Source organism: Gallinula chloropus (genome assembly GCF_964237585.1).
Source record: "Gallinula chloropus genome assembly, chromosome: 23".
Lineage (NCBI taxonomy): Eukaryota > Metazoa > Chordata > Aves > Gruiformes > Rallidae > Gallinula > Gallinula chloropus.
This window is the reverse complement of record NC_140108.1, coordinates 1959169-1983086: the sequence shown is the minus strand read 5'-3', so window position 1 is coordinate 1983086 and position 23918 is coordinate 1959169. Positions and strand designations below refer to the sequence as shown.

General features: G+C 41.6%; 1 protein-coding gene across 3 annotated transcripts in view; it reads right to left on the bottom strand.

The window, feature by feature from the left end:
- KIF1B (kinesin family member 1B) overlaps positions 1-23918 on the bottom strand; it is a gene marked incomplete at its 5' end in the record, with an annotated part of 85871 nt that overhangs the window by 27512 nt on the left and 34441 nt on the right. For 2 of the 3 annotated variants that reach the window (XM_084274794.1, XM_084274795.1), the window contains 10 exons: positions 2296-2544; positions 3236-3373; positions 3843-4021; positions 4616-4764; positions 5528-5621; positions 17962-18034; positions 18316-18496; positions 19981-20064; positions 20531-20637; positions 23369-23448. In XM_084274794.1, the coding sequence (XP_084130920.1) occupies positions 2296-2544; positions 3236-3373; positions 3843-4021; positions 4616-4764; positions 5528-5621; positions 17962-18034; positions 18316-18496; positions 19981-20064; positions 20531-20637; positions 23369-23448 (1334 nt within the window). Of the gene's footprint in view, positions 1-2295; positions 2545-3235; positions 3374-3842; positions 4022-4615; positions 4765-5527; positions 5622-8835; positions 13789-17961; positions 18035-18315; positions 18497-19980; positions 20065-20530; positions 20638-23368; positions 23449-23918 lie in introns of those variants that run through there. The other variant, XM_084274796.1, reaches the window with a different exon arrangement.

Here is a 23918-nt window from a genome sequence, read left to right as displayed (position 1 = left end):
CCATTGTGATGCCAAAAGAGTTGGATAGCTACATGATCAATTCCTCCTCTCCTTCGTAACCTGGAGGCATTATTGCTGATGAACACCCCATACACATCCCCCCCAAAATATTAAAAGGGATTTTCTTTTTGTCCTCCATATTCCAAATCATATAAACCAGGACAGAGTTAAACACATTAAGGAATTTGGGGATTGTTATAGACTGAACACGACCTTATGCTCAAGACAGTATCTATGCAGATGGATCTACCCTCTGATACTCTAAGTCCCGCTGGTCAAAAGTAGAATTCTCATGCTCAAAGACACTGAAGAATCAAAATAGTTTCTACTCAGTGGCACAGAACAGTCTAACAGCCTTTTGTGGACAGAGCTCGCTCTCTCATGCTGAGAATAGGAATAGGAACGGAATAGAATAGAAACCAACAACTAGGAAGAAGTCATTCAACTGTCTGCTTGGAGAGAATACAAAGTTTCATTCCTCAATACAATTCCCAACCCAGGAAGAGTTCCTTGGTGTGTGCAGCTTCCACAGTTCAGGCTAGCACCCTTCCCTGCTGCAGCTCCCTACGTGTGTCTGCACAGACAGAGCTCAGCATTCCCTTTAACCCACAGAACCAGGAAGCAAGATGCACCATGCCAGGCAACGACTGTTTTCACTGCACACTGTATTTGCTCAGCTTGTGTTGTGCTTCCTGAAGAGTTTCTGAAATGAAGGTGAACAGCTCAACTTTATTCCCAAGCACTGATGGGCTTGCCCTGAGTGAACAGACGGAGCAGAGGAATACACTGAGTACACCAGAAGGGTACAAGCACACCGTCCTAGCCCTCACCAACAGCACACAATGGCTTTCACTAGCTGACCAACACCTCCAGACAAGTTCAGATGGCTTTCCCACACTGACCCTTGTGTATAAAATTAACCTGGAAGAATTAAATTGTATAAAACACAATATCAGACATTGCACATAAGGGCACAAATCCACAGAGATCAGAGGACTGATGCAGTTTCTTGCATCTTTAGGAACTTTACTTTTTCCTTCAGAGACTAAATCGAGGAATTTCCCAGTTTGAATCCTCCCTTGTAGATAGGTCCACTAAAGACAAAGAATGAGGTTAGACAATAAAGCTAAACTGACCTAAAAGCTTGATAAAAGACTGCCAAACTCAGCCCCTCGTTTTCACAAACAATGCAATCAAGTTTCCTGCATTTGAAGAAACCACAAAAGGATCCTGCCTTCCCAACCATGAAATCTTCCCTGCTTACGGGCAGAGAACAGGATAAAGTCAAGCTCGGGTCTCTTCTCCTTTGTTCCTCCCTTCTGTCAGGCACAGAATCTTTCCATCTCTCGTACAACGCTCGTGGTAACCACCTCCATTACTGTTTTACCAAGTAGACTGGCTTATGGAGTGATTAAATACACTAAAAAGCCTAAGTGGAGGAGAGAGAGCAGAAGGAATGGGAGCAAAGTCACTAAAAACCTTTGTTTCTTGTCATGAGTAACGTGTTTGAGTGAGACTCTGAGAAAGAAGTAAAGAAACAGCACAAAGGACTACAAGTTTTAATGCAGCTTGCTGTCCTTAGGGCCAACACCACAAAGGTCTGATAATACCTAATTATCAGAGGTCTGATAATACCTAATCAAATCTAGATCGGCATCTGAAATACATCATGCAAACCTCTTTCAGAATTTCAAGCACAGTCCATGGGGAAAGTGCTGATAAAACACCACCAGCCAGTGAATTTTGATGGGAATGACCTTTCACTACACACCTGCTACAGAGTCAAGCCAGATCATCTCAAAAAATCCTCTTTTCCTCATCCAGAGGGACCATTCTTCTTTCTCCTCATACTTCTTATTTTCAGACACAGAGGATGCAAGATGAGGTTTCAAAAATGTATTTATTGGCTTGGACTCAAAGACTTTCCACCACAATCTGAGATTCTCTTCTACAATACATACTACAGTACTATTTTAGTGATCCCAGTCTACAAATAATGCTTAAACACTGTACACGAGCAAAACCACATTCATTCTATGCTACAAATCTTATCTAGAAACAGATTTTCTTGCACTGTCAATCTAAGGGTTATTTTCTCACTTATTATTTAGGTCTTCGTGGCCTCTGACATGGGAATTTCAAAGTTAAACTACACTCATTCTCTGGCAATTCCAATTTACCTACACAGGTATTTTGGCTGGCTTGACACATATTCTGTGCAGCACAAGGCAAAGCCACTGCAGCCTACAGCAAGAGCTGGTCCCTTTTAGCCATTCTCACAATAACCTCACCAACCTTCCCACTAAAATGAACCAAGGGGATCGGTCGTAAAACGGGTCGCGCCCATCATTGAAGAGGTCTGATCCCTCCTCAGTTCCAACGTCGGAGCCAGTGTCATCCACAAAGGCCTCATCATCAAAGTCCTCCATCTCATCCTGCTGCTCATCAGCCAGTTCAGTGATGTCGGAGTCAGCCGTGGAGAAAGTGGGGGAGGGCGTGCGATCAGCAAGACGCTCATTGACGCAGCCATGGAATATGGGGGAGCTGGATATCAGTTAACGGAATACCAATTAAGAGAGTGAGGGGAAAGAAGAAGGCTTCATTTAACAGCTGTCTGTTGCCATCAGCACAGAGACCACCTGAACAACAAGCCATGGCTTCAAACCACCTGGACTGCAATGAAATGTAAGGGAAGGGGTTGCTCACAAAGTCAGGAAAAGAGCATCCTTGAACTGGAGCAGGAAGCAAACGAGAAATGAACATAGAAGCTCCTGAGAGCATGTATCCATTTAACCCAGCTACAACTCTCACTCCCAACACGTCGCATTTCTGTAAATAAAGACATTGTAACAGTGCAGCCAACATCAGCAAAGACAAGAGAATCCCACCAGGTATGAGGTATTCCCTAAGGATATGACCAAACTGTTTGAACCACATATGCAGTAAGGCCCCGGTCCAGTGATCTGAGATAGAACTTAGCTAGCAACCTTTTTACAAAATAAACTTATAACTTACTACAGGTTCAGTTCAATCAGATTCTACACCAGAACTGACAACATTCTAAAGAGCTTCTTCTGCTCTTCACTGCATTTTATGTCTATGAGAAACCCCTGAAAGACTACACACACCACTAACACCAGTGGCCATACAGTTTATAACCACATTCATAGTCACAGCTCATCCAAACCTGAGAAGAGCTACCAGTGTACCAGCAGTTGAGATCATTGTCACATACCTTCCAACCAGCTTGAACCAGTGAAATCGATCGTAAAAGGGATCGCTGCCTGTCATTGTGCTTTCACTCTCATCCTGGGTATTAGAGGCCATTTCCCCAGCTCTGTCGTACATCTCACGCATCAGGTCCAACCTCTGCCTGCACAGAAAGCAGATTGAAGAAGTATTAGAGCATGGATAAAAACCCAGAGAACATGAAGAGGGGCACACTGACCTCACCTATACAACAATTATTACAAATTATGCCCTGTACTTCTGGGTTATGCAGAAGCAGGTGGCAAGGAAAACTTGGCAGTGAAAAGGAGATTAAAAAATATAATGCAGTGAGATGAGCTGTGATGAACCTTCTTAGATTTAAAAAATAAAATCTAACCTCAAGTTACAAAAATTCCATGTGGAAGCAAGGTAAAGAGCTGGAGAACAAAGGGTTATGTATTTTAAGACTCTGGAATGCTGGTATTTAAAACACGCCACACTGTCTGGAAAGCTGGCACGTTGGAGAACACAGAAAAGAACAAGTACAGCAGAGAATGAAGAGCAATGGGTGGAATTTTTCAGTGAAATTCCTTGGATATAAGGAAGTTTGTTCTCCAGTAATATTTACATACTTGAGTTTTTCTAAGGACCAGTAATGGGTTGCTCCATTCTTCAGATCCTGGACTTCCACAGCCACCACTGTACGGGGGAAAGGCCTGTTGTCACGGGTCTTCTCCAACTCAGTGGGCAAAAGCTCCGGTGGCAGTGGTGAGTACAGGGTGTCTGTCAGCAGCACAAACTGAAACTGCACCTGCATGGAAAAAGAAAAGTTACTTTAGTTCCAAGAGTTCAGGTATCAGAATCATGAAGGGGACACAGTCCTGATCTAAAGTACTGAATGAAGCCAGTTTGACTTTTGTCTCCATGAACAGACTCCAGGCTTTGTAACATCTATTTTTGATCTCAAAATGGCATAAAATGGATTTTCCAGCTGAGTACACCTATCTTGCCTTTATTCTCACAGCTGGCAGATGCCTGGAAAACTACAGAGCTAGCACATCCTGCAGCCCCCACTTCTCTTGGGAAGATGAATGACCATGTGAAGTTAAAAGCCAAGGGGCAAAGACAGGGCCCTGGTGAGCTGTACATGTGCTTATGGTATTTACAGGAACAGTGAAAGGGAAATTGAGAAGATTGGAATATATCAAGGAGATATGCATGGATATTCTTTCAGCCAGGAGTCTGAATCAGACTCATGCTTTTCTGAACCCTCTTAAAGCCCAGACTAATAAGCAAGAGACACAAAACTTTAAAGACTACAAGTAACTCTGAGCATCTGAAACAGGATTATACAGTTACAATTGATGAGTCAGAAAATTCAAAAGGATATTCTGCACATCCCTACCTTTTTCTTTAGCTCTACACTGATTGCATTGGCTTCTTTCAGATACACTGCATTTCCCCAGAGCTGGTCCCTCAGTGAAGTAAACTGGTGAAATTTCCACTTCCTGAAAGCCCACTGTGCGAGTTCGTACTCATGTCGTGTCCAGGGCACTAGGGAAGAGCAAAGAAGCAGAGGAATAAAACACTATGCCGCCTTCTCTAGACCATCCCATGCAGCATTCAGCACTACTGCTATGTCACCAAGTACTCAACCCCTTTTCTAGAAGGGAACAGAACACAAAGCCTTGTGTTTTTATTATTCAAGGAGGAAAAACTGGATTCAAACTTCCTCATTGTTAGCTGTGGAGATACAAGTAAGATCAAGTGAGGAGATTTGGAAGACAGGAAACAAAATAAATTCTACTCTTATTATTTTAAATTAGCTACTTATTAAGGCCAAATGCTGAAACAGTGGGATGAAAGGAAGTATTATGAGAACAATAAACTCCATCTACCATCTGTAAATGGAGCTATACAGACATGTCACAACATGAATTCTAGGAATTCCTACAAAGGAGGAAAAAGGGATTTCAAAATTAAAAGAAGGAAACCTAGGCAACAGTATTGTTTTAGTTTAAGACATCTGAACTCTGTTAGTGCCAAGCAGAGACAGATTCCTTCAAAAGCAAGGCCACCAAATGAATGCTTGTAATCAATCCAATTTGTGCTTCAATTGAATTTGTGGCTGTCCAACCACTGCTCACGCAGAACTTACTCTTTGTGCAGGTATTTAACTGGGAAGATTACAGGTCAAGAAGGTGTGATGTGTTTTGCAGCTTTCCAAAGCAAGCTTCCTATCTGTTGCAAGAGATGATACAGCCACTGCTCCTTCAGGCTTGGCTACATCCCACTGATTTTTCAGCTTCAAACTCACCTTCTTCCTCCTCTTCCTCCTCCTCTGTTGTTTCAGCTGCCAAGGAGCGTGTCTCTACCTGCTTCTGCAAGGCCTGCAGCTTACTTTCATAGTCCTGTGGGGAGAGAGGAGATACCGTGTAGGAGGACAGACAAAAGCAAAGAGAACAGTTAAGAGAGACTAACACCTCAGATGGAATGACAGACACAGAGAAAAATACGTGAAGACATTTCCATTAATGCTCAGAGGTCACATACCAACATCTATTGTTTTAGTATAATCTGTCCTTGAAAAAGAGAAGAGATGGAGGGCGATGCAATTAAGACAGTAGGGTTGTTTGTAAAAGCAATCAGATATACATGCTCATACTATTTCTAAGAGGGAAAGGTTTAAGGTATCTTTTGCTAAAGACTGGGAAAAGGGGTTTTGGGGGGAACCTGCTTGTTGCTTTCAGGGAGGTAAGAAAGAGGAAGAAATAGAGAAAAGCACAGAAATAAATTTAAAGGGGATGGTTATTCACCTTCATTTTCTCAAACAGAGGATTAACAGCACCACTGATTTGCCTTTTGATACAAAAAAAAATTCATTTCAGATTTTAGGGGTGGGGGGAAGACATTTTGGTTTCAGTTAGATTTCCCTCTCAGGGTGTGTCACTCTCATGTGTGTATTTAGTATATCAGAAGATGAAAAAAAGATACCACCACCCTGGCAAGTGGGCAGAGCAGTCTGTGCAGAAGGTTTCCCCACAAGGAGCACTTCAACAATACCTTCTGGTGTAAGAGCATTTTCTTCCTGTTGAGCATAATCATACCTTGAAATGAATGTTACTAAGACCTAGTGACCCTTTTTTTTATTTGCTGGTAAAACAAATCCAAGTTCAGGCTATTCAGACCACACACTGTGCTCCCAGTCTCAAAGCCTACCTCACAACTGTGCTTTATTGTTTACCAGAGAATCCTTTGGCATGTACTGCACAAATTAAACTGGCTTCTCAAGATATTTGTACAAGACTTACACCAGTTTGCTAAGAGTGTTACAGAAGTCTTAAGAAGCATTCTTCAAGCCACACATATCGTATTCCAACCTTCTTTCTTCCACAGCCCCAAATCCTAAACTTCTCTCCAATGTGCTGTTTGCAGTGATGCATTCTTAAGTGGAACAGCTATGGAAAGAAAGCTTTACACCTTCCTCCCATCCTAATTAAGCTTCCCACAGGAACAGTAACATTCATTTGTTTTCATACAGCAAGCAGAGTACTTAATGGTGCCATAAGGTGATTGCATCGAATTTAACACCAGTTCAAACAGAAAGACCTTATCTGGAAAGGAGATAAGCCTGAACAACATTCCTTTAAGTTTACAAGGAGGATTTCATAGAGGGAGCATTAAACAGTAGCTGTGCACTCTACAAACAACCACCTGGAAGTGCAGAATTTTCAATACCCATGACCTTTAGGGAGGGAAAACTGAACTATTAGAGCTATATGGCCTTTGTGTGAGGGCTGCATTTCAATTTCCTAGTTTCCTCTTGAAATTTCACTTGGCTAAAATGCTTCTTCTCTAGTTGTCTCTGCTCCTTGCACTCTAAGGTGGTCACTTACTCATAGTGTAAGGAAACTTCAGCACAACAGCAAAAGAACCACAGACAAAACAATCATACATCCTTTTTCTTGCTGTTCCTTCTGAAATACTCAATGATTCATGAATAAACTTTTCCAGCTCAATGCAGAGGTTTCAGGCTTATCTATTACTCTGAAATATTCAAGGAATTCTCAGAAATTCATCAACAGCAAGGGCACTCCCTATGGTATTTTGTCCTCCCATCCATGTAGATAACTATTACATTTGAAACCCAGATAAAACAGGTCAGATGTGAAGTGACAGAAAAAGGCTTCTCTTACTTGCCAGGAAGGGCAAAATAACATTTTCCTGTAGTCAGAAGTAGATAATCTGAGTGTGCCATTCTGAGCACCTAGACTGGAGAAATGAAAAGCTCTTGAAGTAGTGTTTAAGTAGAATCTTTGATCAGATTCTTTCAGAGAAACTGAAAAGCTGCACGGGGAAGGGTCAGAATTCAGGAGCACTCCATTTTCCAAAATTCTACTTCCAGCACGAAAAATCCAGGCACACTAAATTCATTCAAAGACCTGCTTCTTGTCTTCTCTATTTTCAGCCTTGTGAGCCCATTAACTGTATCTTCTGTACATTTAAATACCTAGATGAACTAGGTATTTAAAGATAAGCAGACACTGTTTATCGACCCCACGCTAACAGACATTGCTTTTAAAGCTAAGTGAAAGAATCCAAGTTCATTTTCCCATAATGAAAAAAGAAAACAGGTCAGAAAAACAGGCTGAGGATTGCCTCCTGATACTCCAGGAGCAATAGATGAATTCCAGGGGCACAGAAGGTGCCCTGACTGCTCTGTAAAACGGGCTGGTTTGCTCTAGTGAGAGACTGGTCAGCTCTCCAGATAAACATTCCACAGGCCATTGCTGCAATACACACCTAACTGTTAGTACTGATGGAAAAGTGCCTCAGCTGCTAGAAAAGAAAAACAAGTCCATGTAGAAGCTGCCCTGAAGGCCCATGCCCCAGACTCCCTGGAACCCAGCACAGCCACCCCTTCAAACCCTTGGTATCTTTAGCTCCATGAATGTGGAGAAAGGGAATGCAAAGTTTATTTTGCCCAGGGGCCTGGAAATACCTACAGCCACAACAAGCACCAACCATCTGAAAACCAGGGTGGTGGGTATGGTGTGAGGACAAAGAAATAAAATCATACAGTTAGACTAGGCCAAGCTTTTCAAGACCAGCCTGGGCCAGCTTCTTAAGCAGCACACTGCACCGTAACAACGGACATTCTTTGGATCTACCCGATCTCTGCCAAGGAACCGTAGTGTGTGCCATTCCCTCCTGTATTTGAGGTACACAGAACAGTTTCTTTTGTCCTCAGTGAGCAAATAGAGAACAGCCAGCTCTATTTTTTTCCAGAATTTAGATAAATACCACACAAGATGGTACAATGGGATAACACTGAGGAGTATGAAATGTATCCTCTTTGTGCTATGAAAAGCCTTTTCCTTTTTTTTTTCCTTTTTTTCTTTAATAAGCTCTGGGTGAGCAGACACAAATCTGTGCTGGATGCTTTTCATGTAAGAGCAGAAAAATCAGGGTGGACAGGCTTACAGGAATCAGACTGAAGAACAATTAAACAAATCTTTTGAACTCTGCTAGAACAATACCAACCCCAAGACAAAAGGTAAAACCAGGACAAGCCTGCAATCAAGTTTCATTTCCATTTCACTGAGACAAGTCTGACACTTAAAAGAGTATTTCATAGTTTATTGAAAGAGCACTTGTTACAATACAAACCAGTTCTGCTTTTCACAAGGCAGATGCCTGCTCTTAAGACAATCCAAAACTTGTTTTTTCTTAAACAATGGACAGATCTGAAAATTCCATTTCATTCAAAGGCAGCTCACTGCTTTCTTTACAGTACAAATGGGTACACAGCATAGATTTCTCATGTGGCAGCTCCTGAAGTGGTTCAATGGGAAGTATCCGAGTCAAATTTCAACACATAAAGAACAAATTTCAACATATAAAAGGATAAAGAACAAACAGTGAGGGAGATACTGAAACTATGCTGAATGTACTGACAAAAGTAACACCCTCTAATTGAACAGATCCCTACATTCAGTTTGAGAAAGGAAGTTGAAGTCAATCAGAGGAGCGTTAGTGGCACACATACCCCACCCCCAAATGCACGTGTCCCTAGTGAGTCCTAGAGGGTATGTAAGAAATCATCACTAAGGCACAGGTGGATACAAGGCAGCTTTCAAAGCACACAGCGCATCAGCACTCTGCAGTGGCAATTAAGCTTCCTAAACCAGCACTCCTGGCATGGATGCCACATTGCCATAAACCTGAAAAGCCTTTTCACACAGTCACTCCATGGAAGCAGCTGCATCACTCTTCTTTAGCCCCATTAATACAGAATTTGGAGTGAAAGGTGTGTGTATTTCTGAATAGTGCAAGGAGATGCACTGCTTCCCTTATCATTTGAGGCACTGCACTGAAATTAATAATCAGTTCTTAAGAGTTGGCAAACTTTATAGCATTCCCCCCCCCCCCCTCAAGTTTCATTTCTGTAATTCCCTCCTGAAGGCCATGGCAAAAGCAACAACACTATAAGCAGGGGTGTTTTTCTAGTGCTGCACTCAGACAGCAGGGTAAGACAGGCTGATCACAGCTATTGTTGACCAGCAGCAGCACCACCACCACCTGAGCATTTACAGATATTTCTCTTCAGATTTTTAAGCTGAAGTAAGCTGGCAAAAACTTTTGAGAGTCAAGCATCAAAATATCAAGTAGGAGGTTTTAATCTCAGGTGAGGACATGTAGTTGCATAGACTTGAAAACGACTCCATGCTCAACCGTATGAAGATTTCACACAGGCAGTCACAATAGGACACAAGATACAACTGCTTTGGTCATCTCTCATGACCTATCCCATGCAGACTAACTCTGGCTCACATATTCCTACAGAATGGAGAGGATTTCCTGAAGCAGAGTTTCCTTAAGAGAGTCCAAGGCTTTTTGAGGATATGAAAGAACTCGTTATTCTTGCTATGCACAAAACCAAAGTGCAATGCACTACTAAACCAGGAGTCTGAAACAAAAGCAAGAGCAGAATATGATTTGCAGCCCAAAACTCGTTTTGCAATTCCAACTCAAGCTCAAAGGATTGCTCATCTACTTTAAAAGAAGAGAAGCCTCGTAAGACAGTTTCGGACACGCTGTTTTATTTCCTTCATTCAAGTAGACCGAAGCAAGAGACAAATGCAAGCTACAAAGCCCTACTTGGACACAAAATTAAATCTGCCCATAAAACAACCAACCAACCAACCAAAAAAAAAGAGTCCCATGTGATGGGACCAGCTGAGTCTTTCAGAGAGTTAGAGTACTGACTTTGTAATCTCCTACCAAGGGCCAGTATCCTATCAGTAACACATGTGCAGAGTTCAGAGCTGACACATCATTAATCAATACATAAAGAGTGCGTGGCTGCCACTTACCATGTGTTGCAACCAGCACCTACAACCAGAAGTAACAATTCCCAGTAGGGCTTATATTTTATCAAAAAAATAAGTAACCTCAAGTAATTAAGAATATTTGTACAAAACAGCACAAATCATTTAACTATACAGATACACTGCAAGGTGGACCTATGTTACCAAATGGTGTACAGGAGCCAATTTTGTTTTTAAAATGGCATTCAAGTTAAATTTCAAAGCAAAGTAAGTCCTCAGAAGTTTAGATTGGCTTATACGTAAGTCCACAGGTTTTTAAAACTAGGTATCATTTTGTACTGCACTTCAAGAAACTCAAAAAAATAAAAGTGTAGAATTAAGATTGGGAGTCTCCAATTGAGATAAAATCCCAAGCTCATAAAGCCTGTTCCTTAATCAATAGTTTTTCTGTAATTTGTTTGGAACAATCTGAAGCAGGGATTGCAAGTATTTATCTTATGGCAAGTCACCTGCAAGCACAGACCTCTTCAGATCAAAATAAAAATTTAATGTGCTTTTTTGAGCACAGGGAGAAGGAAAATTCATTTTATTTTCTCTTCAAAGTAACCTTCTCCTGTATTAAACAAGTCTTGAAACAGGGGGTTAATCCAAGACCAGAGGCACTAACATGAGGTATCACATTAAGGTGAAACAGCTCAATTCTCCTATCTTTGAGGAGAATTCAGCCAACTCAAAGTAGTGATCTATAAATCTTCATAAGAGTAATAACTTCAAGAACATCCCCCAGACTGATGCTCAAGAAAGCTGAGAACATAAAATAAAAAGGATTAGCATTCTGAGGCTTCTTCCTGCACCAGAGTGTTGAAAAATCCTAGTTGCTTTCTACAAACTCTGTATAATAATTAAAAACTATTCTATTTAAAGATACAATAGGAATTAGAAAAAGCTTATTTCCGAAGTATTGCTTCAGCAGTATTTATATATTCTCCATTTAGGAGGTTTAACTCCATTTAGGCAGATTTAACTGTCACAGCAACAGTCATACAAATCATTATGAACTTAAGCAGGAAGTGAAAAGACATCTCCTACCCAGGGCATAGGACTGTTGTGACCCAAGAGCTCTTCATTATTTCTCTATAAAAAAGCCACATTTCTTGTCAGCTGACAACTTTTGGTTTATCATGATTATTATTATTATTATGAAATTGAGTTAAGAGTGGGAAATACTGTTGGAAGAGCCAGATCAATTAAAAAACAGAAGGTCAGTTTCCTTATTGCTAAGAAAAAGGTCACAAGAAACATTCAATGCTATAAACTAGGTTCCTCTTTTGATTGTCTACATAAAACACTGGAGGAAAGTAGCACTTTGTAAGTTCCAGACAATATTTTCAGCACTAGAAAAATACTCCAAGACACACAAAAAAACCCTGGTAAATGAGCTAGCAGGGACATTCTCCCCTCCACATCCCTCCCTCCAAGTCTTCTAGTCTATGAAAAAAGTTCTTACAAGTTTTCCAGAACGTTCTTCCAATCAACGTGGTTAAAACTGCAACAAAAGTCACATGCAAACCGAAGGGGCTGAGGGGCCAGTACCTTGTGTTTCTGTGTTGAGTTACTCAAAGTTCTACCTGGCCAAACCCCAAGGCACGAGGAGCAAAGCCAACCCTGGCAGGTTTGTAATGCTAAGCCAGAATTGTCTCAGCTCCCCTCCTCCCCCAGACTACTCTTGGCCAACTAATCATACTGTGGTTTCTCTGCCCGCTTTGAGGTTGGGTGCTGAGAACTGACGCCTCATCCGCGGGGGCGTCACAAACTGGGTGCAGTGGTTAAGGCGGTCAGTCTGTTTGGGGTGGGAGTTGGCTGTGCTGCCTTCTGCAGTGCCTGCGTTGCTGGGGTTGCAGTAAGGCTGGCGGTGCTGGTGGATGTGCCGTTTTTGCTGGAAAGTCTGCAGGTCTGGGTGCTGCTGCCCGCTGTAGGAGTGCAAGGATTCCGAGGAGCCCGATGTCTGGCGCCGCAAGCTTTTCTGAGAGCCATTATTGAGAGAATTGCTTCTCCAGCGCAACTGAGGCGATGGCTGCTGCTGGTTGCTAGGCTGTGGCTGTGGGTTTAACTGCTGCCTGTTAATTTGGATATTATCTTGATTCCTCTGGGGGCCATAAAGATTCCACAGCTGCTGAGGGTCTTTAGAAGCAGCTCTACTTTCTTTTTCTTTGCTTTCATCTTTGTTCTTATCATCTTCTTTTGGAATTCTAACCTCTATCACTTCATCCTCTGTGATAATAATATGGGTGCCTGGGCTCCAGGAGTTCCTGTGCTTGGGGTTGCTTTTGAAAGGGAAGCGGGGCTTGCGATTCTCCGGTGGGATGAACCGGTGGGGCATGTTTTGTCGACGAAGCTGTTTCGCTATTTCCTGCTGCTGCAGGTTTTTGAATCGAATCTGTTCTTGCCTCATCCAGCGGAGCCGCCCGCGTCTGAAAGCTGGATCACCTGCCATTAACTGAGAAACACGCTCCTCTTTAGCAAGATCATCATTCTCAATTCTTTTTAAGTCATCCACGGGCTTCTTATCCACATCCCCCACACTGGTAGAGTTTGGAGACTTAGCATTAGCTACAGTTGACTGAGCTTTCTCTGGAGACCCTATCAGAGGTAAAACCTTCTCCATTTTTAGCATCTTATTCCTAAGAACTTTTATTTCTTCATCCTTCATGTTGTTCTGCTTCTTCACTTCTTGCAAAATATCTTCTAATTTGTCTATGTGCACCTTAAGGTCATCCACATCAGTTACTCCTTTACCATTGGCCATAACATCTTCAATTTTCTCATCTCCAACTCCTACTGTATCCCAGACATCACGAGCAACAGCTCGCCACGATTCACGTTCGTTTGGATCTTTTTTCCCATACATGGCACAAAGCTCCTTCATTTTAACAATGGCCAGAGCTTCAATCTCCTGCCTAGTGTGCCTGAAGTCATTGAGTGCTACCTCATAGCATATCTCTTTCACGGCCTGAATCTTTAAGTCTGAGATGGTGACCCATTTGGAGTCTTTGCTAAGACGTCGACGTTGGGGTATCTGGTACATTTTAATAGGCTCTCGTTTCTTCCCACTGCTGGGGAGGCCACACTTTTTTACAATGGTTTGGAGCTTGCTGGGGGGCAGCTTCTCTCTCAGGGAAGTGATCAGTCTCCAACTCTCCTCACACGATCTCTTGTCCGAATCATCCCCACTATCAGAGTCTGCATCCTTTGGAAAAACAAAAATCAAGAAGTGGCCCCAAAATAACCAAAATTAAAATTGTAAGAAAATGGAAAAGCTAAACAAGAAGTAGCAGGCAAAGAAAACTAAATCCAAAATCAAAATAGAACAAGTGATAAGGAAGTCCCTGAAGACTGAGTGCTGGGACATTAAAATGTGTCTTCGAGAGTCATGGATTGTCAAAACTGGAGCTCTTCACTACATTAAGATTAACATTATGTCTTGTCATCTCAAAATAGCAGATAATCTAAACTCTTCCCTCCCGATCCCTTACATCAATCTTTAAATAGAACAACTAAAATCAAGTTCCTGATTTAAAAAAAAATTAAAAATGAAGTGTAAACTGCACTTCACACATGCTACAACACATGCAAATCCCCACCACACACATTTGCCTTGGTGCCTGCTCTTGCTTCTTTCAGCAAATCCTCCCCAGGTAGGTGGGCACAACAGCCATCAGAGAAGATGTCATGAGCAGCCAGAGTAAGTCAGGTTAACACTTGTTAGTAACGTTGCACGTGGTTGCAGGGGTGCTCAGTTTAGAATCCACTTCACTACAACAGCAGCCAGAGAAGTGTTAGACGATAAGAAAAACGTGAAACAGAAGCAGCTGGAAGGTTCAGTGTTAAAAGGACTGTAAGTGCCACTATGACAGGTGAAGACAGTGGTTCATACTCCGAGACTTGCTACAAGCTAAAAGGATTTCCAGAGTCAGAGTTTCAGAGGTGGGTTGTGGTTTGGTTGGGTTTTTTCCCCCGTTTGCCACCTTGTTGCTTAGTTTAAAGAAAAAACAACCATTAACAGTCTTGTCTGTCCGAAGAATGAGTTTCAGAAGAATGTAGCAGGAAAGACTTTTTTTTTTTTAATATAAATTTTTTTAATATTCATTCTCTATTTGGTATCCTTGATTTGTCCTCTTCTCAAACCCTACAGCCTGGAGCTTCCACACACTTGCTAAATTATGCATGTTTTGCTTCTTCATTACAAATTTTCCACCTTTTGCTAAATGATTTTTAATGAGCAGTGCTTGAGGTTTCCACTTGCTAGGAATGTTTGTTGAGATATACTGCCACCCAAAGTTAAAGATATCCATTATTGCTTACTGCAACCAGGAATTCAGGTCAGATTACTTTTCTTTAAAAGGATTATTAATTTAAGACATCTCTTTAACAAACAAAAAAGTCCTATATATTACTGTGATCCAGACATCTTCAATAAAATACAGCAGTCTGTCTCTAATGAACCACTACCTAACATCCCTATTTTTCAGATAGAGAATTAGAATACATGAGAAATCAGGAACTGTAACGCCCAGTTATTCTAAAACCAAAGGAAACCCAGGTCACTGATTGAGCCACAGATTCCTACGCTTAAGACTTTGGATAGAAGACCACAAAGAATGGGGAACACAATATAGTTTGGTTTGGGATTGATGAAAGAGTAGAAGAAATACAGCTCTGCCCCATGGTCCACAAGCTCCATAGCCTCAGATTCACATTATTTGAGCTTTTGTGACTTTATGATTTTTTAATATTTAAGAGTGGAACTACAGAATCAACTTCTCATAGCATAGGCCAAAATATAAGCAAAACACTGGTTTAGAAACAGTAACAAACTCTCTGTGAGTTTACAGCCAGCAGAATTTCTGGCCTAAGCAAACAGAACCTAACAAACTACAGGTTGCAGTGGAAACAAGAGGCCCTGGAGAAAGACACTGTACACTCTACACATCGGAGATTACACCAAGAAAGGCAAAACACAAACTACTCAACCATTAAGTCACAAGTTCCACAGGATTATTGTTATAGGTTACAAAATTACCACCTTACTACTTAGAGGTAAAGAATGTCTTGTTTATAAAAAGGCTGATTAAGAGACAGTGTGGTCACTGCCCTACGTGCACTTGGAGGTTAACCTAAGCAATTCGTATTATATACCCACATTCCAATAGCCAGTGGGCACTGCGAAGGCGTTATGACCAAGAAGACCAGGAAGATAATTTTAGCTCTGCTGAACACATTTTTCACAATCAATTTGTAAAATGGAGAATGATTACTTCTATTCCCCAGTAATACCAGCATGCAAATGTAAGTTAGCTGTCATTCTGGGGGGACAAGAGCTATTATTTATCTTTTCTTTTGTAGAGCACAGCTAAGAAATACTCAAATTGATTGGAACTGGAATCTCAGCACAAACCCAAACCAGTCTGGTAAACAGCATTAGCCAGCTTCCATATCCAAGATTCTACTCCAATTTAGAACAAGAGTATTTCTATTTTAATATCAATCTTACACAGCAGTAAGCCAGAGAACCTGATGATGTGGCTAGGTATCACAGCAACGCATAGATTCTAAAGGTACACAAGCTGAAATGCATTCCCAGATTTCCCAATCATCATTCAGCTACTGTTGTATTAATCCTGCCCACTCCAGACCCTGCATACAGTGACACAGAAATATGATGGTATGTGTCAAGAAGTTTTTCTGTCATCAGAAATGTTCTTATTAAGCATTGCAGTAAGCAGGATAATGCCTAACAGACCTATGATCTCATTCGCTACGATCCCTTACAACTAGGAAAGGTGTCCTTCAGGAATTACATTGGGAAAACACACACAGGATAGTCTTCCCACTTTGTCCTCTCATTGGAATCAGCAAAACCAAAGCAAGCTAAAGAAATCAGCAACTTTATTACAGTATTAAACAATCCACTACCTAAAGAACTTCCCTTAATCTTGAGTATCCAGGGAAACAAATTCCCTTCACAACACTTCTATAAATGCAGCATTATTTGAAGCAGCTCCCCAGAAAGCCAATTCTTAGATCTTTAACTCATACAGTAGCTTAGTTTGGTCCTGTCAACTAAAATTTGAGGGAATTCCAATACTTGCATCAACTTTACTTGATACTCAAACTATTTTTACTTCCTCACTGAACAGTTTTTCCTGTACCTACTTTCAGCTACACAATCTTCAACTACTAAATCAGAGATGAAGTATCAGTCACATCCTAATTTCCTTTCTGAACTAGGTCTTGCTTTGGCTCAAAGTATGCAACAACTCCTCTCCATCCAAGAAATTAGTCCCTGGCAATGAAATAATTAGAGATGCATAAGAGTATAATATAAATAATAATTTTATGTAGCTTCTACATAGGAAAGCCACAGTACTTTGCTCCAGTCTGCTTTTGGGAGGAAGGGAAGAGCTTTACAGTTAAACACCCAGCACGCATTTAACCCAGAGTTTTCAGTGGCCTCAAACTAATGCTACAAACAAGTCAATTGTGAATTTTAAATTGTTCTTAGAATTCAGGCACAGCTACAATTGCACTCTGGATAAAGGACAACCCAATGTAGTTAAAGCAGAATCAGGAGACAGGTCTCTTATGGAAATCTAGATTTCATTTCTGGGTTGAGTCTTGTTTTTAGACTTCACAGGGTGCTTGAAGATTGTGTGCATTTCTATGGGTAATGCACTTCAGGAGGTATTTGTTGTAGGAAGACTGAAGTCTTCCTATCAGACTTCATTTATCAGACTTCCTACTTCAGAAACAGGTGGAAAGGTGGAATTCCCATCGCTCTGAACAAGCCAACATTCCCTCTGCACACCGCTCCCTAGCCATAACCCCACCATCGGCATGTGTACCATTGAGACCCTTACAAGGAACTCCATGCAGGGGGAGGGAGAAGGGTTAAAACATGCACAATGCAGCAACATTTTTAGACATCATTCAAAAAAATAAACCTAATATATCAATGTTCTAGGAATCTCTTTGGTAGCACAGAATTAGTATGTTCTGGTGATCCAAGACAAAAATAAAGGCAAACATCCCCTAAAGTAGCTGTTTAGACTACTGAAAAGGAACTTCAAAAAAAAAATCACAGGGCATAAAAATGCCCTTCTTTAAGGTTAAGTTGCAAGAAGTCCAGCCTGTCCCAAGGAGAACTGATTAAAGCCACTTCATGGTCAATTACAATCTCTGAATTAACATGAAGGAGCTCACTCACATTGATAATAAATCACTATAGGCACAAAGTATTTGAAAGCAAAGGGAGAACTGCATTGTGCAGACAACCCAAGCAGGTTTCCTAAACTTTCAGATAAGCAAGGACAGGAATTACTGTTTGCCAAAGATATAGTTAATCTGAAGTAAGGACACATACCAGCCTTTGCTGCTCCAACAAGAGATCGGCTTCCTCTTTCTCCTTCTTATATAAAATCTCCATTTCTTGTAACCTGAAGATGAAGAAAAGAACAGAAGTAGCCAAAAAAGGTCATTTTTTTATCATATCAGTGTGACTCTACATGCACAGCCCATTGAATTACAGTGACAAAAGTCATTCAACTTAAAAGGAGCTGTTATTTGTGTATTAAAGTACTATAAGAACTGAAGCTTCCTCTAAGTTGCAGTTCAGCCATTCACCAAAAGGAACAGGTTTAGGGTCTGCACAGACACTGGCCAAATAACCTACAGCAGACTCCTTGTTTCAGGTAGAAATTTTGAGTTCTTCTGTTACCTTTTCTCCATCTCCTGCTTCATGTCAATGCCCTGCTTCTCCAGAAGCTCCCTCTGAGCAAATGTCCAGTCAACTGGCTCAGAGGGAGTCTCAGCTGATGGTGTTTTCTCTCTTTCTGCTCGTGCTTGCTCTGGATGGTTGAATCTGAAGACATGGTTTTTACCCATGATGATACGATTTCCTAAAAACATGAACAGAAGTTAATCCCTTCAGGTAAGGATTGAAAAAACATCATGGAATGATTCACCCCATTCATCCTGGTGGTGGCCTGATTTGTGCAGATGTGTCACTGCTGGTAGGAAGCAGTGCTCAGAGTACCACAGCACCCTCAGGGGCCCAACAAGACATCCCAGAGCTTACAGAAAATTAAATGACAAATTCAGAGACTGACCAATGGTTGCAGGAAATAAAACACATCACTAAATCCCATTCCTCTCCTGCAGGGACAGCACCAAAACACCAGCAACAGCCACTTCAGCAGAATTTTCAGCTGGGAAAAGCCTAACTTCAAACACATGGTGTTTACTTCTCTTTACAATGTAGTTCATGGAGGCCTAATCAGTGGGATTTATGGGAGGATTTTACAGCTTCTTTTGCACTAATGTCAAAAGAGCTGAAGGAATATCTAATATTGTTGTATCTTTTAGGTAAATCCTAGAGCTATCAGATATCCACAAAGCTTGAGCCATGTGCTTGATGGAAGACAGTGAAACATTTCTGTTCTTCCAGAGAACATATCAATGTAGTTAAAATTTGAAAGAGGCATCCTAGTAAATAATCTCCAAAGTAACCAAAATTGTATTTATCAATATATTACTAATGTACAGGCTCTTAAAAGGCATCACAGACAAGATCTACATTGTTCTAGCAACTCAGTTACCTAGATGTTTCCTTTTTTTTTTTTTTCCCTTAAAGAACATAATCACTAAGTGATAAAGCCATGGTATTGAATATGAGCCACATGCAGGCATAGAACAGAAAAAAACTGCTCTTCATTCTTATGATGAAGTCAGTATATTTGGTTCCATGAAAATACTCACTTACAATTTGGTGCAAATAAATCTAAGGTGGGATTTTTCCTTTTTGGGTTTTGTTTTTTATACCAGTGGAAAAAATGGAGGAGGGACACAGAAAGCATCATCACAGCTTGCAAGAGAGAGCTTAAAACCCATAATTTAAGGAAGTCACTCCCTCATCTCTAGCTCTTCCCCCACATGCCTTTCTAAAGGACTGAGTGGGAAATCTGAGAATGAGAGTATAGAGAAGCTGTTGTACTCCTGCAGAGGGTCATATTTTAGCTTTGCCAAGAAACTGGGAATTTTCCATCAGCAACTGGCAGTCTGTCTGCTCTATCTCACTGAGACTGCCAAAGGCAATAGGCCTGGGCAAGAATGTATTTGAATAGTATCAGGGTAAGCAGAAGGACAAGCAGGATGCTGCGTGGCAGTGAATATTTAAGTATGCTTACAGCTAGTGCAGCAAAGAATGAAAGAAAATGAACTGCTGCCAAGAGAGGAACAGTACCAACTTCTGATTAAAAGCTACACTCCAGAGGACACTGCAGTCCTTTAACAGCACCCAGCAATCTCTACATATGATGCAAATGTGACATATGGACCATTCTTAGGTAGAGTCTACAAATAAATCCATTCTAACAGTTCTTACCTGATCGCAGCTGCACAGGCTGTACAACCCTCTTGCCATTAACATAGGTTTCTGATCGTTCACAAGGCTCCAAAGTAACAATAACTATGAAGAAAACAACATTGATGAATTAGACTTTATAGCACTGTACAGAAACAGAAGTGTGCAAACCTTCCTTTTCTGCCTATCTTCCTACCTAACAAAAAATAAACCAAAGAAGACACAAGTGACTCACTCCTTGAGACCATGCTGGTTAAAAAAGAAATGAATCCCCATGAGAAAAATCAATGCTACTGACATCTCCATGCTGCAGTTGGAAATTTTGTTGTGTATTGTTTGAATTTTCATGTTTATAGTTAGCCAAGATCCCAACTTAACTCTACAGCATGCAATTTGAAGCTATTATCACTTATATTTTATTTTCATCCCTTAAAATTCAAGAAAACATCAAGTCAAAGTTGATTGTTCTCTTGAGGTAAGAGAAGCTTTTAAATACTAGTATTCCCTGGTCAACTATCAAGTGAGGACTGAAAGTTGCAGCATCACTTTGAAAGAAGTAGTGGTTTTTTACCTTCCCCATTGTTGTTCCTCTCACTGCGAAAGATACAGTGCTCTTCTTTGATATGAGCCCCGCTCAGTACAATGTCTTGCCTTCGCTCAGCATCAGCTTGGCCAACCCTGGGTCCAACAGAAGACAAAATCAGGCACTTTCTACAACTCTCTGTAGGACAATAGCTGGTACATGTGACACCCATCTACAAGAAGGTGCTGGAAGGAGGACACGGGGAACTATAGGCCTGTCAGCCTGATCTCAGTGCTAGGGAAGGTGATGGAACAAATCATTTGGAGTATCATCATGCAACACATGAAGGACACTCAGGAGATCAGGCCCAGTCAGCATGGGTTTATGAAAGGCAGATCATACTTGAGCAACTTGATCTCTATGACGAGGTGACCTGGTTAGTGGATGAGGGAAAGGCTGTGGATGTTGTCTACCTGGACTTCAGTAAAGCCTTTGACACTGTTCCCCACAGCATCCTCCTAGAGAAACCAGCCACTCATGGATTTGGTGGGTATACTCTTCGCTGGGTTAGAAACTGGCTGGATGGCCATGCCCAAAGAGTCGTGATGAATGGAGTTAACTCCAGCTGGCAGCAGGTCATAAGTGGTGTTCCCCAGGGCTTGGAGCTGGGGCCCGTCCTCTTTAACATCTTTATCAATGATCTGGACATGGGGATTGAGCACAGCCTTAGTGAGTTAGCAGATGACACCAAGTTGTGTGGGATCTGCTGGAAAGGTCTGCAGAGGGACCTGGACAGGCTGAAGCCATGGGCAGAGGCCAACTGCATGGGGTTCAGTAAGGCTAAGCACCAGGTCCTGCACCTGGGGCACAATAACCCTGGGCAGCACCACAGGCCTGGGGCAGAGGCTGGAGAGCTGCCTGGAGGAGAAGGACCTGGGGGTGTTGATGGCCATGAGCCAGCTGGACACGAGCCAGCAGTGTGCCCGGGTGCCAAGAAGGCCGAGGGCATCCTGGCCTGTGTCAGGAATGGTGTGACCAGCAGGAGCAGGGCAGGGATTGTTCCATTACACTCAGCTCTGGTGAGGCTGCACCACAAGTGCTGTGTCCAGTTCTGGGCCCCTCACTGCAGGAAGGACATTGAGATGCTGGAGCGTGTCCAGAGGAGGGTGACAAAGCTGGGGAAGGGTCTGGAGCACAAGTCCTGTGAGGAGCAGCTGAAGGAGCTGGGGCTTTATAGTCTTAAGAAAAGGAGGCTGAGGGGAGAACTTATTGCTCTGTACAGCTACCTGCTAGGAGGGTGTGGAGAGGTGGTGTCAGTCTCTTCTCTCAGGTAACAAGCGATAGGATGAGAGGCAATGGTTTCAAATTGCACCAGAGGAGATTTAGGTCAGATACCAGGAAGAATTTCTGTACTGAAAGGGTTGTCAGGCACTGGAACAGGCTGCCCAAGGAGGTGGTGAAGTCACCATCCCTGGAGGGATTTAAAAGGTGTGTAGATTTTGTGCTTGAGGACATGGTCTAGAGGTGGACTTGGGTGAATTTAAAGGTCTCTTCTGACCTAAGTGATTCTATGATTCCATGATAATATATCCCAGATATATTCAGGAAAAAAAGTCTAAACTATTAAGACTAGCCTTCAAGTCCAAAGGCTGGAATTAGTGCATTTCAGAGAACTTACCAAATTTACCATGGAGTATAACAGCTTGACAAAACAAAAGAGGTTTTTCTCTCCCTTAAAACATCTAATTTAAAAGACCTGAACTGTTAAACACCTCTGGATTTAACGTGTATCCTTCCCTCTCGTTTACTCCCTTCTCCCCTTGGCAAAGGAACACAGAAAGAAGTGACAGGACCTTCCAGTGGTGTGTTTCAGCTGGCATACACACAGTGATCACCCCTCCCCATCATCCCCAGCTGCACCTTAACAAAGCAGCAAAAACAGCTCAGGAGGCTCTTGCTGAGCAATGTGATGCCACAAGCAGTTTCCTCCAGCTTCCACAGCAGGAGACCAGCTGTACCCCTACAGGATGACTATCCATTCAAAACTCAAATCTTTAGGCAATTCTAGATACAGAAACCTTCATTTCCAATCCCAGTGTTCAGGAGCTTTTTGCTTAGGACTCCACACGTTTCTGATGCCAGCTAGCCAGGCTCAGAACTTGTACTGACTTCTTAAGCTCTAAGCTGTTCTCATCATCCTGTGCCAAACTCGTACCAATCTGATACTCTTTTCAGTGAGCTGAATGCACACTAAGGAGTGCTGTATGACAGCACCTGGTTGGGTGCTTCTCTCCTTCTGCTCTCCAGAAATACATCAACTAAGCAACCAAACACAGCTTAGTTCTCTGAAGATAATGAAACCCACCTCTCTTCTTCCAGGTGTCTTAACAAGAAGTTTTGGAATAAAATCCTTTTAAAATTCCAAATCTGGCAATTAAATTTAATCTCCCATAAGTGAATGCAGAATATATTGATTGTGCTGAGTTGTGAATAACAGTTTATTTAAATAATAAAGTGATCACTTATACCTTTTCCAGTTGCTTTTATCAAGCATTATGGTCTTCAATCCTCCCATGAAAATCTCAAAGGCATTTCCAGTAAGTTTTATTACTTTTGTTGTCCTGTATCTTAAAAGGGATTTCATGCTTTCTTTTACTGCCCAGATGTAGTAACAAACCTCCTACAAAGCTGAGTGACTTTTAATGCACAAAATCAGCTTTAAATAAAATGCATTTCTGTACTTTTTCCATCCACAGCAATCTCATGTTCCATTTGTACCTGCACGTTGAATAGCTCAAGGCACAACTAGTATTTACTGTGTCTCCAGCGTGGGGATTTAAGCAAGCAAAGAAGCAGACTTCAGAGCACATCAGCACCAATCCTCACCTAGTAATACCATCTTTGATGTAGTAAAGTAGACATTCAGACATGAGTGGATCTTCATTAAGGTTTACAAGATGAGGAGTCTACAAGAAAAAAGAAAAGTTAATTAAGAACTGAAGACCTACTTTCCAGCTTCTTCCCACAGCTGTGGAGGATGTGTATTAACCCAGTAGGTTTGCTGTGCATACTGAGGTTATTCCATAATGCATTTTTTCCAATATAACCTCCTGCAGTACTGAAAAGCCTCACAAATAACAGCAGAAGTAGCTAAGCAGTCTGAGCTGTATCTGTGACCTCTATCAATAGAAGGAATAAAGGCTTTAACTGGAAAAAAAGAAAGATTCCTTGTAAAACTTCAGTAAACTTTGATAAGGGAAATCCAACAGCAGAAAAGGTTGCTTCAGTTAAGATTTTGAAACTGATGTGGAATCAGCTTTGGCTTTTCTTGGGCAATACAGATCAGGTGAGTTTGACAAAGTCTGTAAATGTCAAAAGAAAATCTAAAACTACCAACATTTTCTGAACCAAACAGCTAAAAAACTCTTCATCTAAA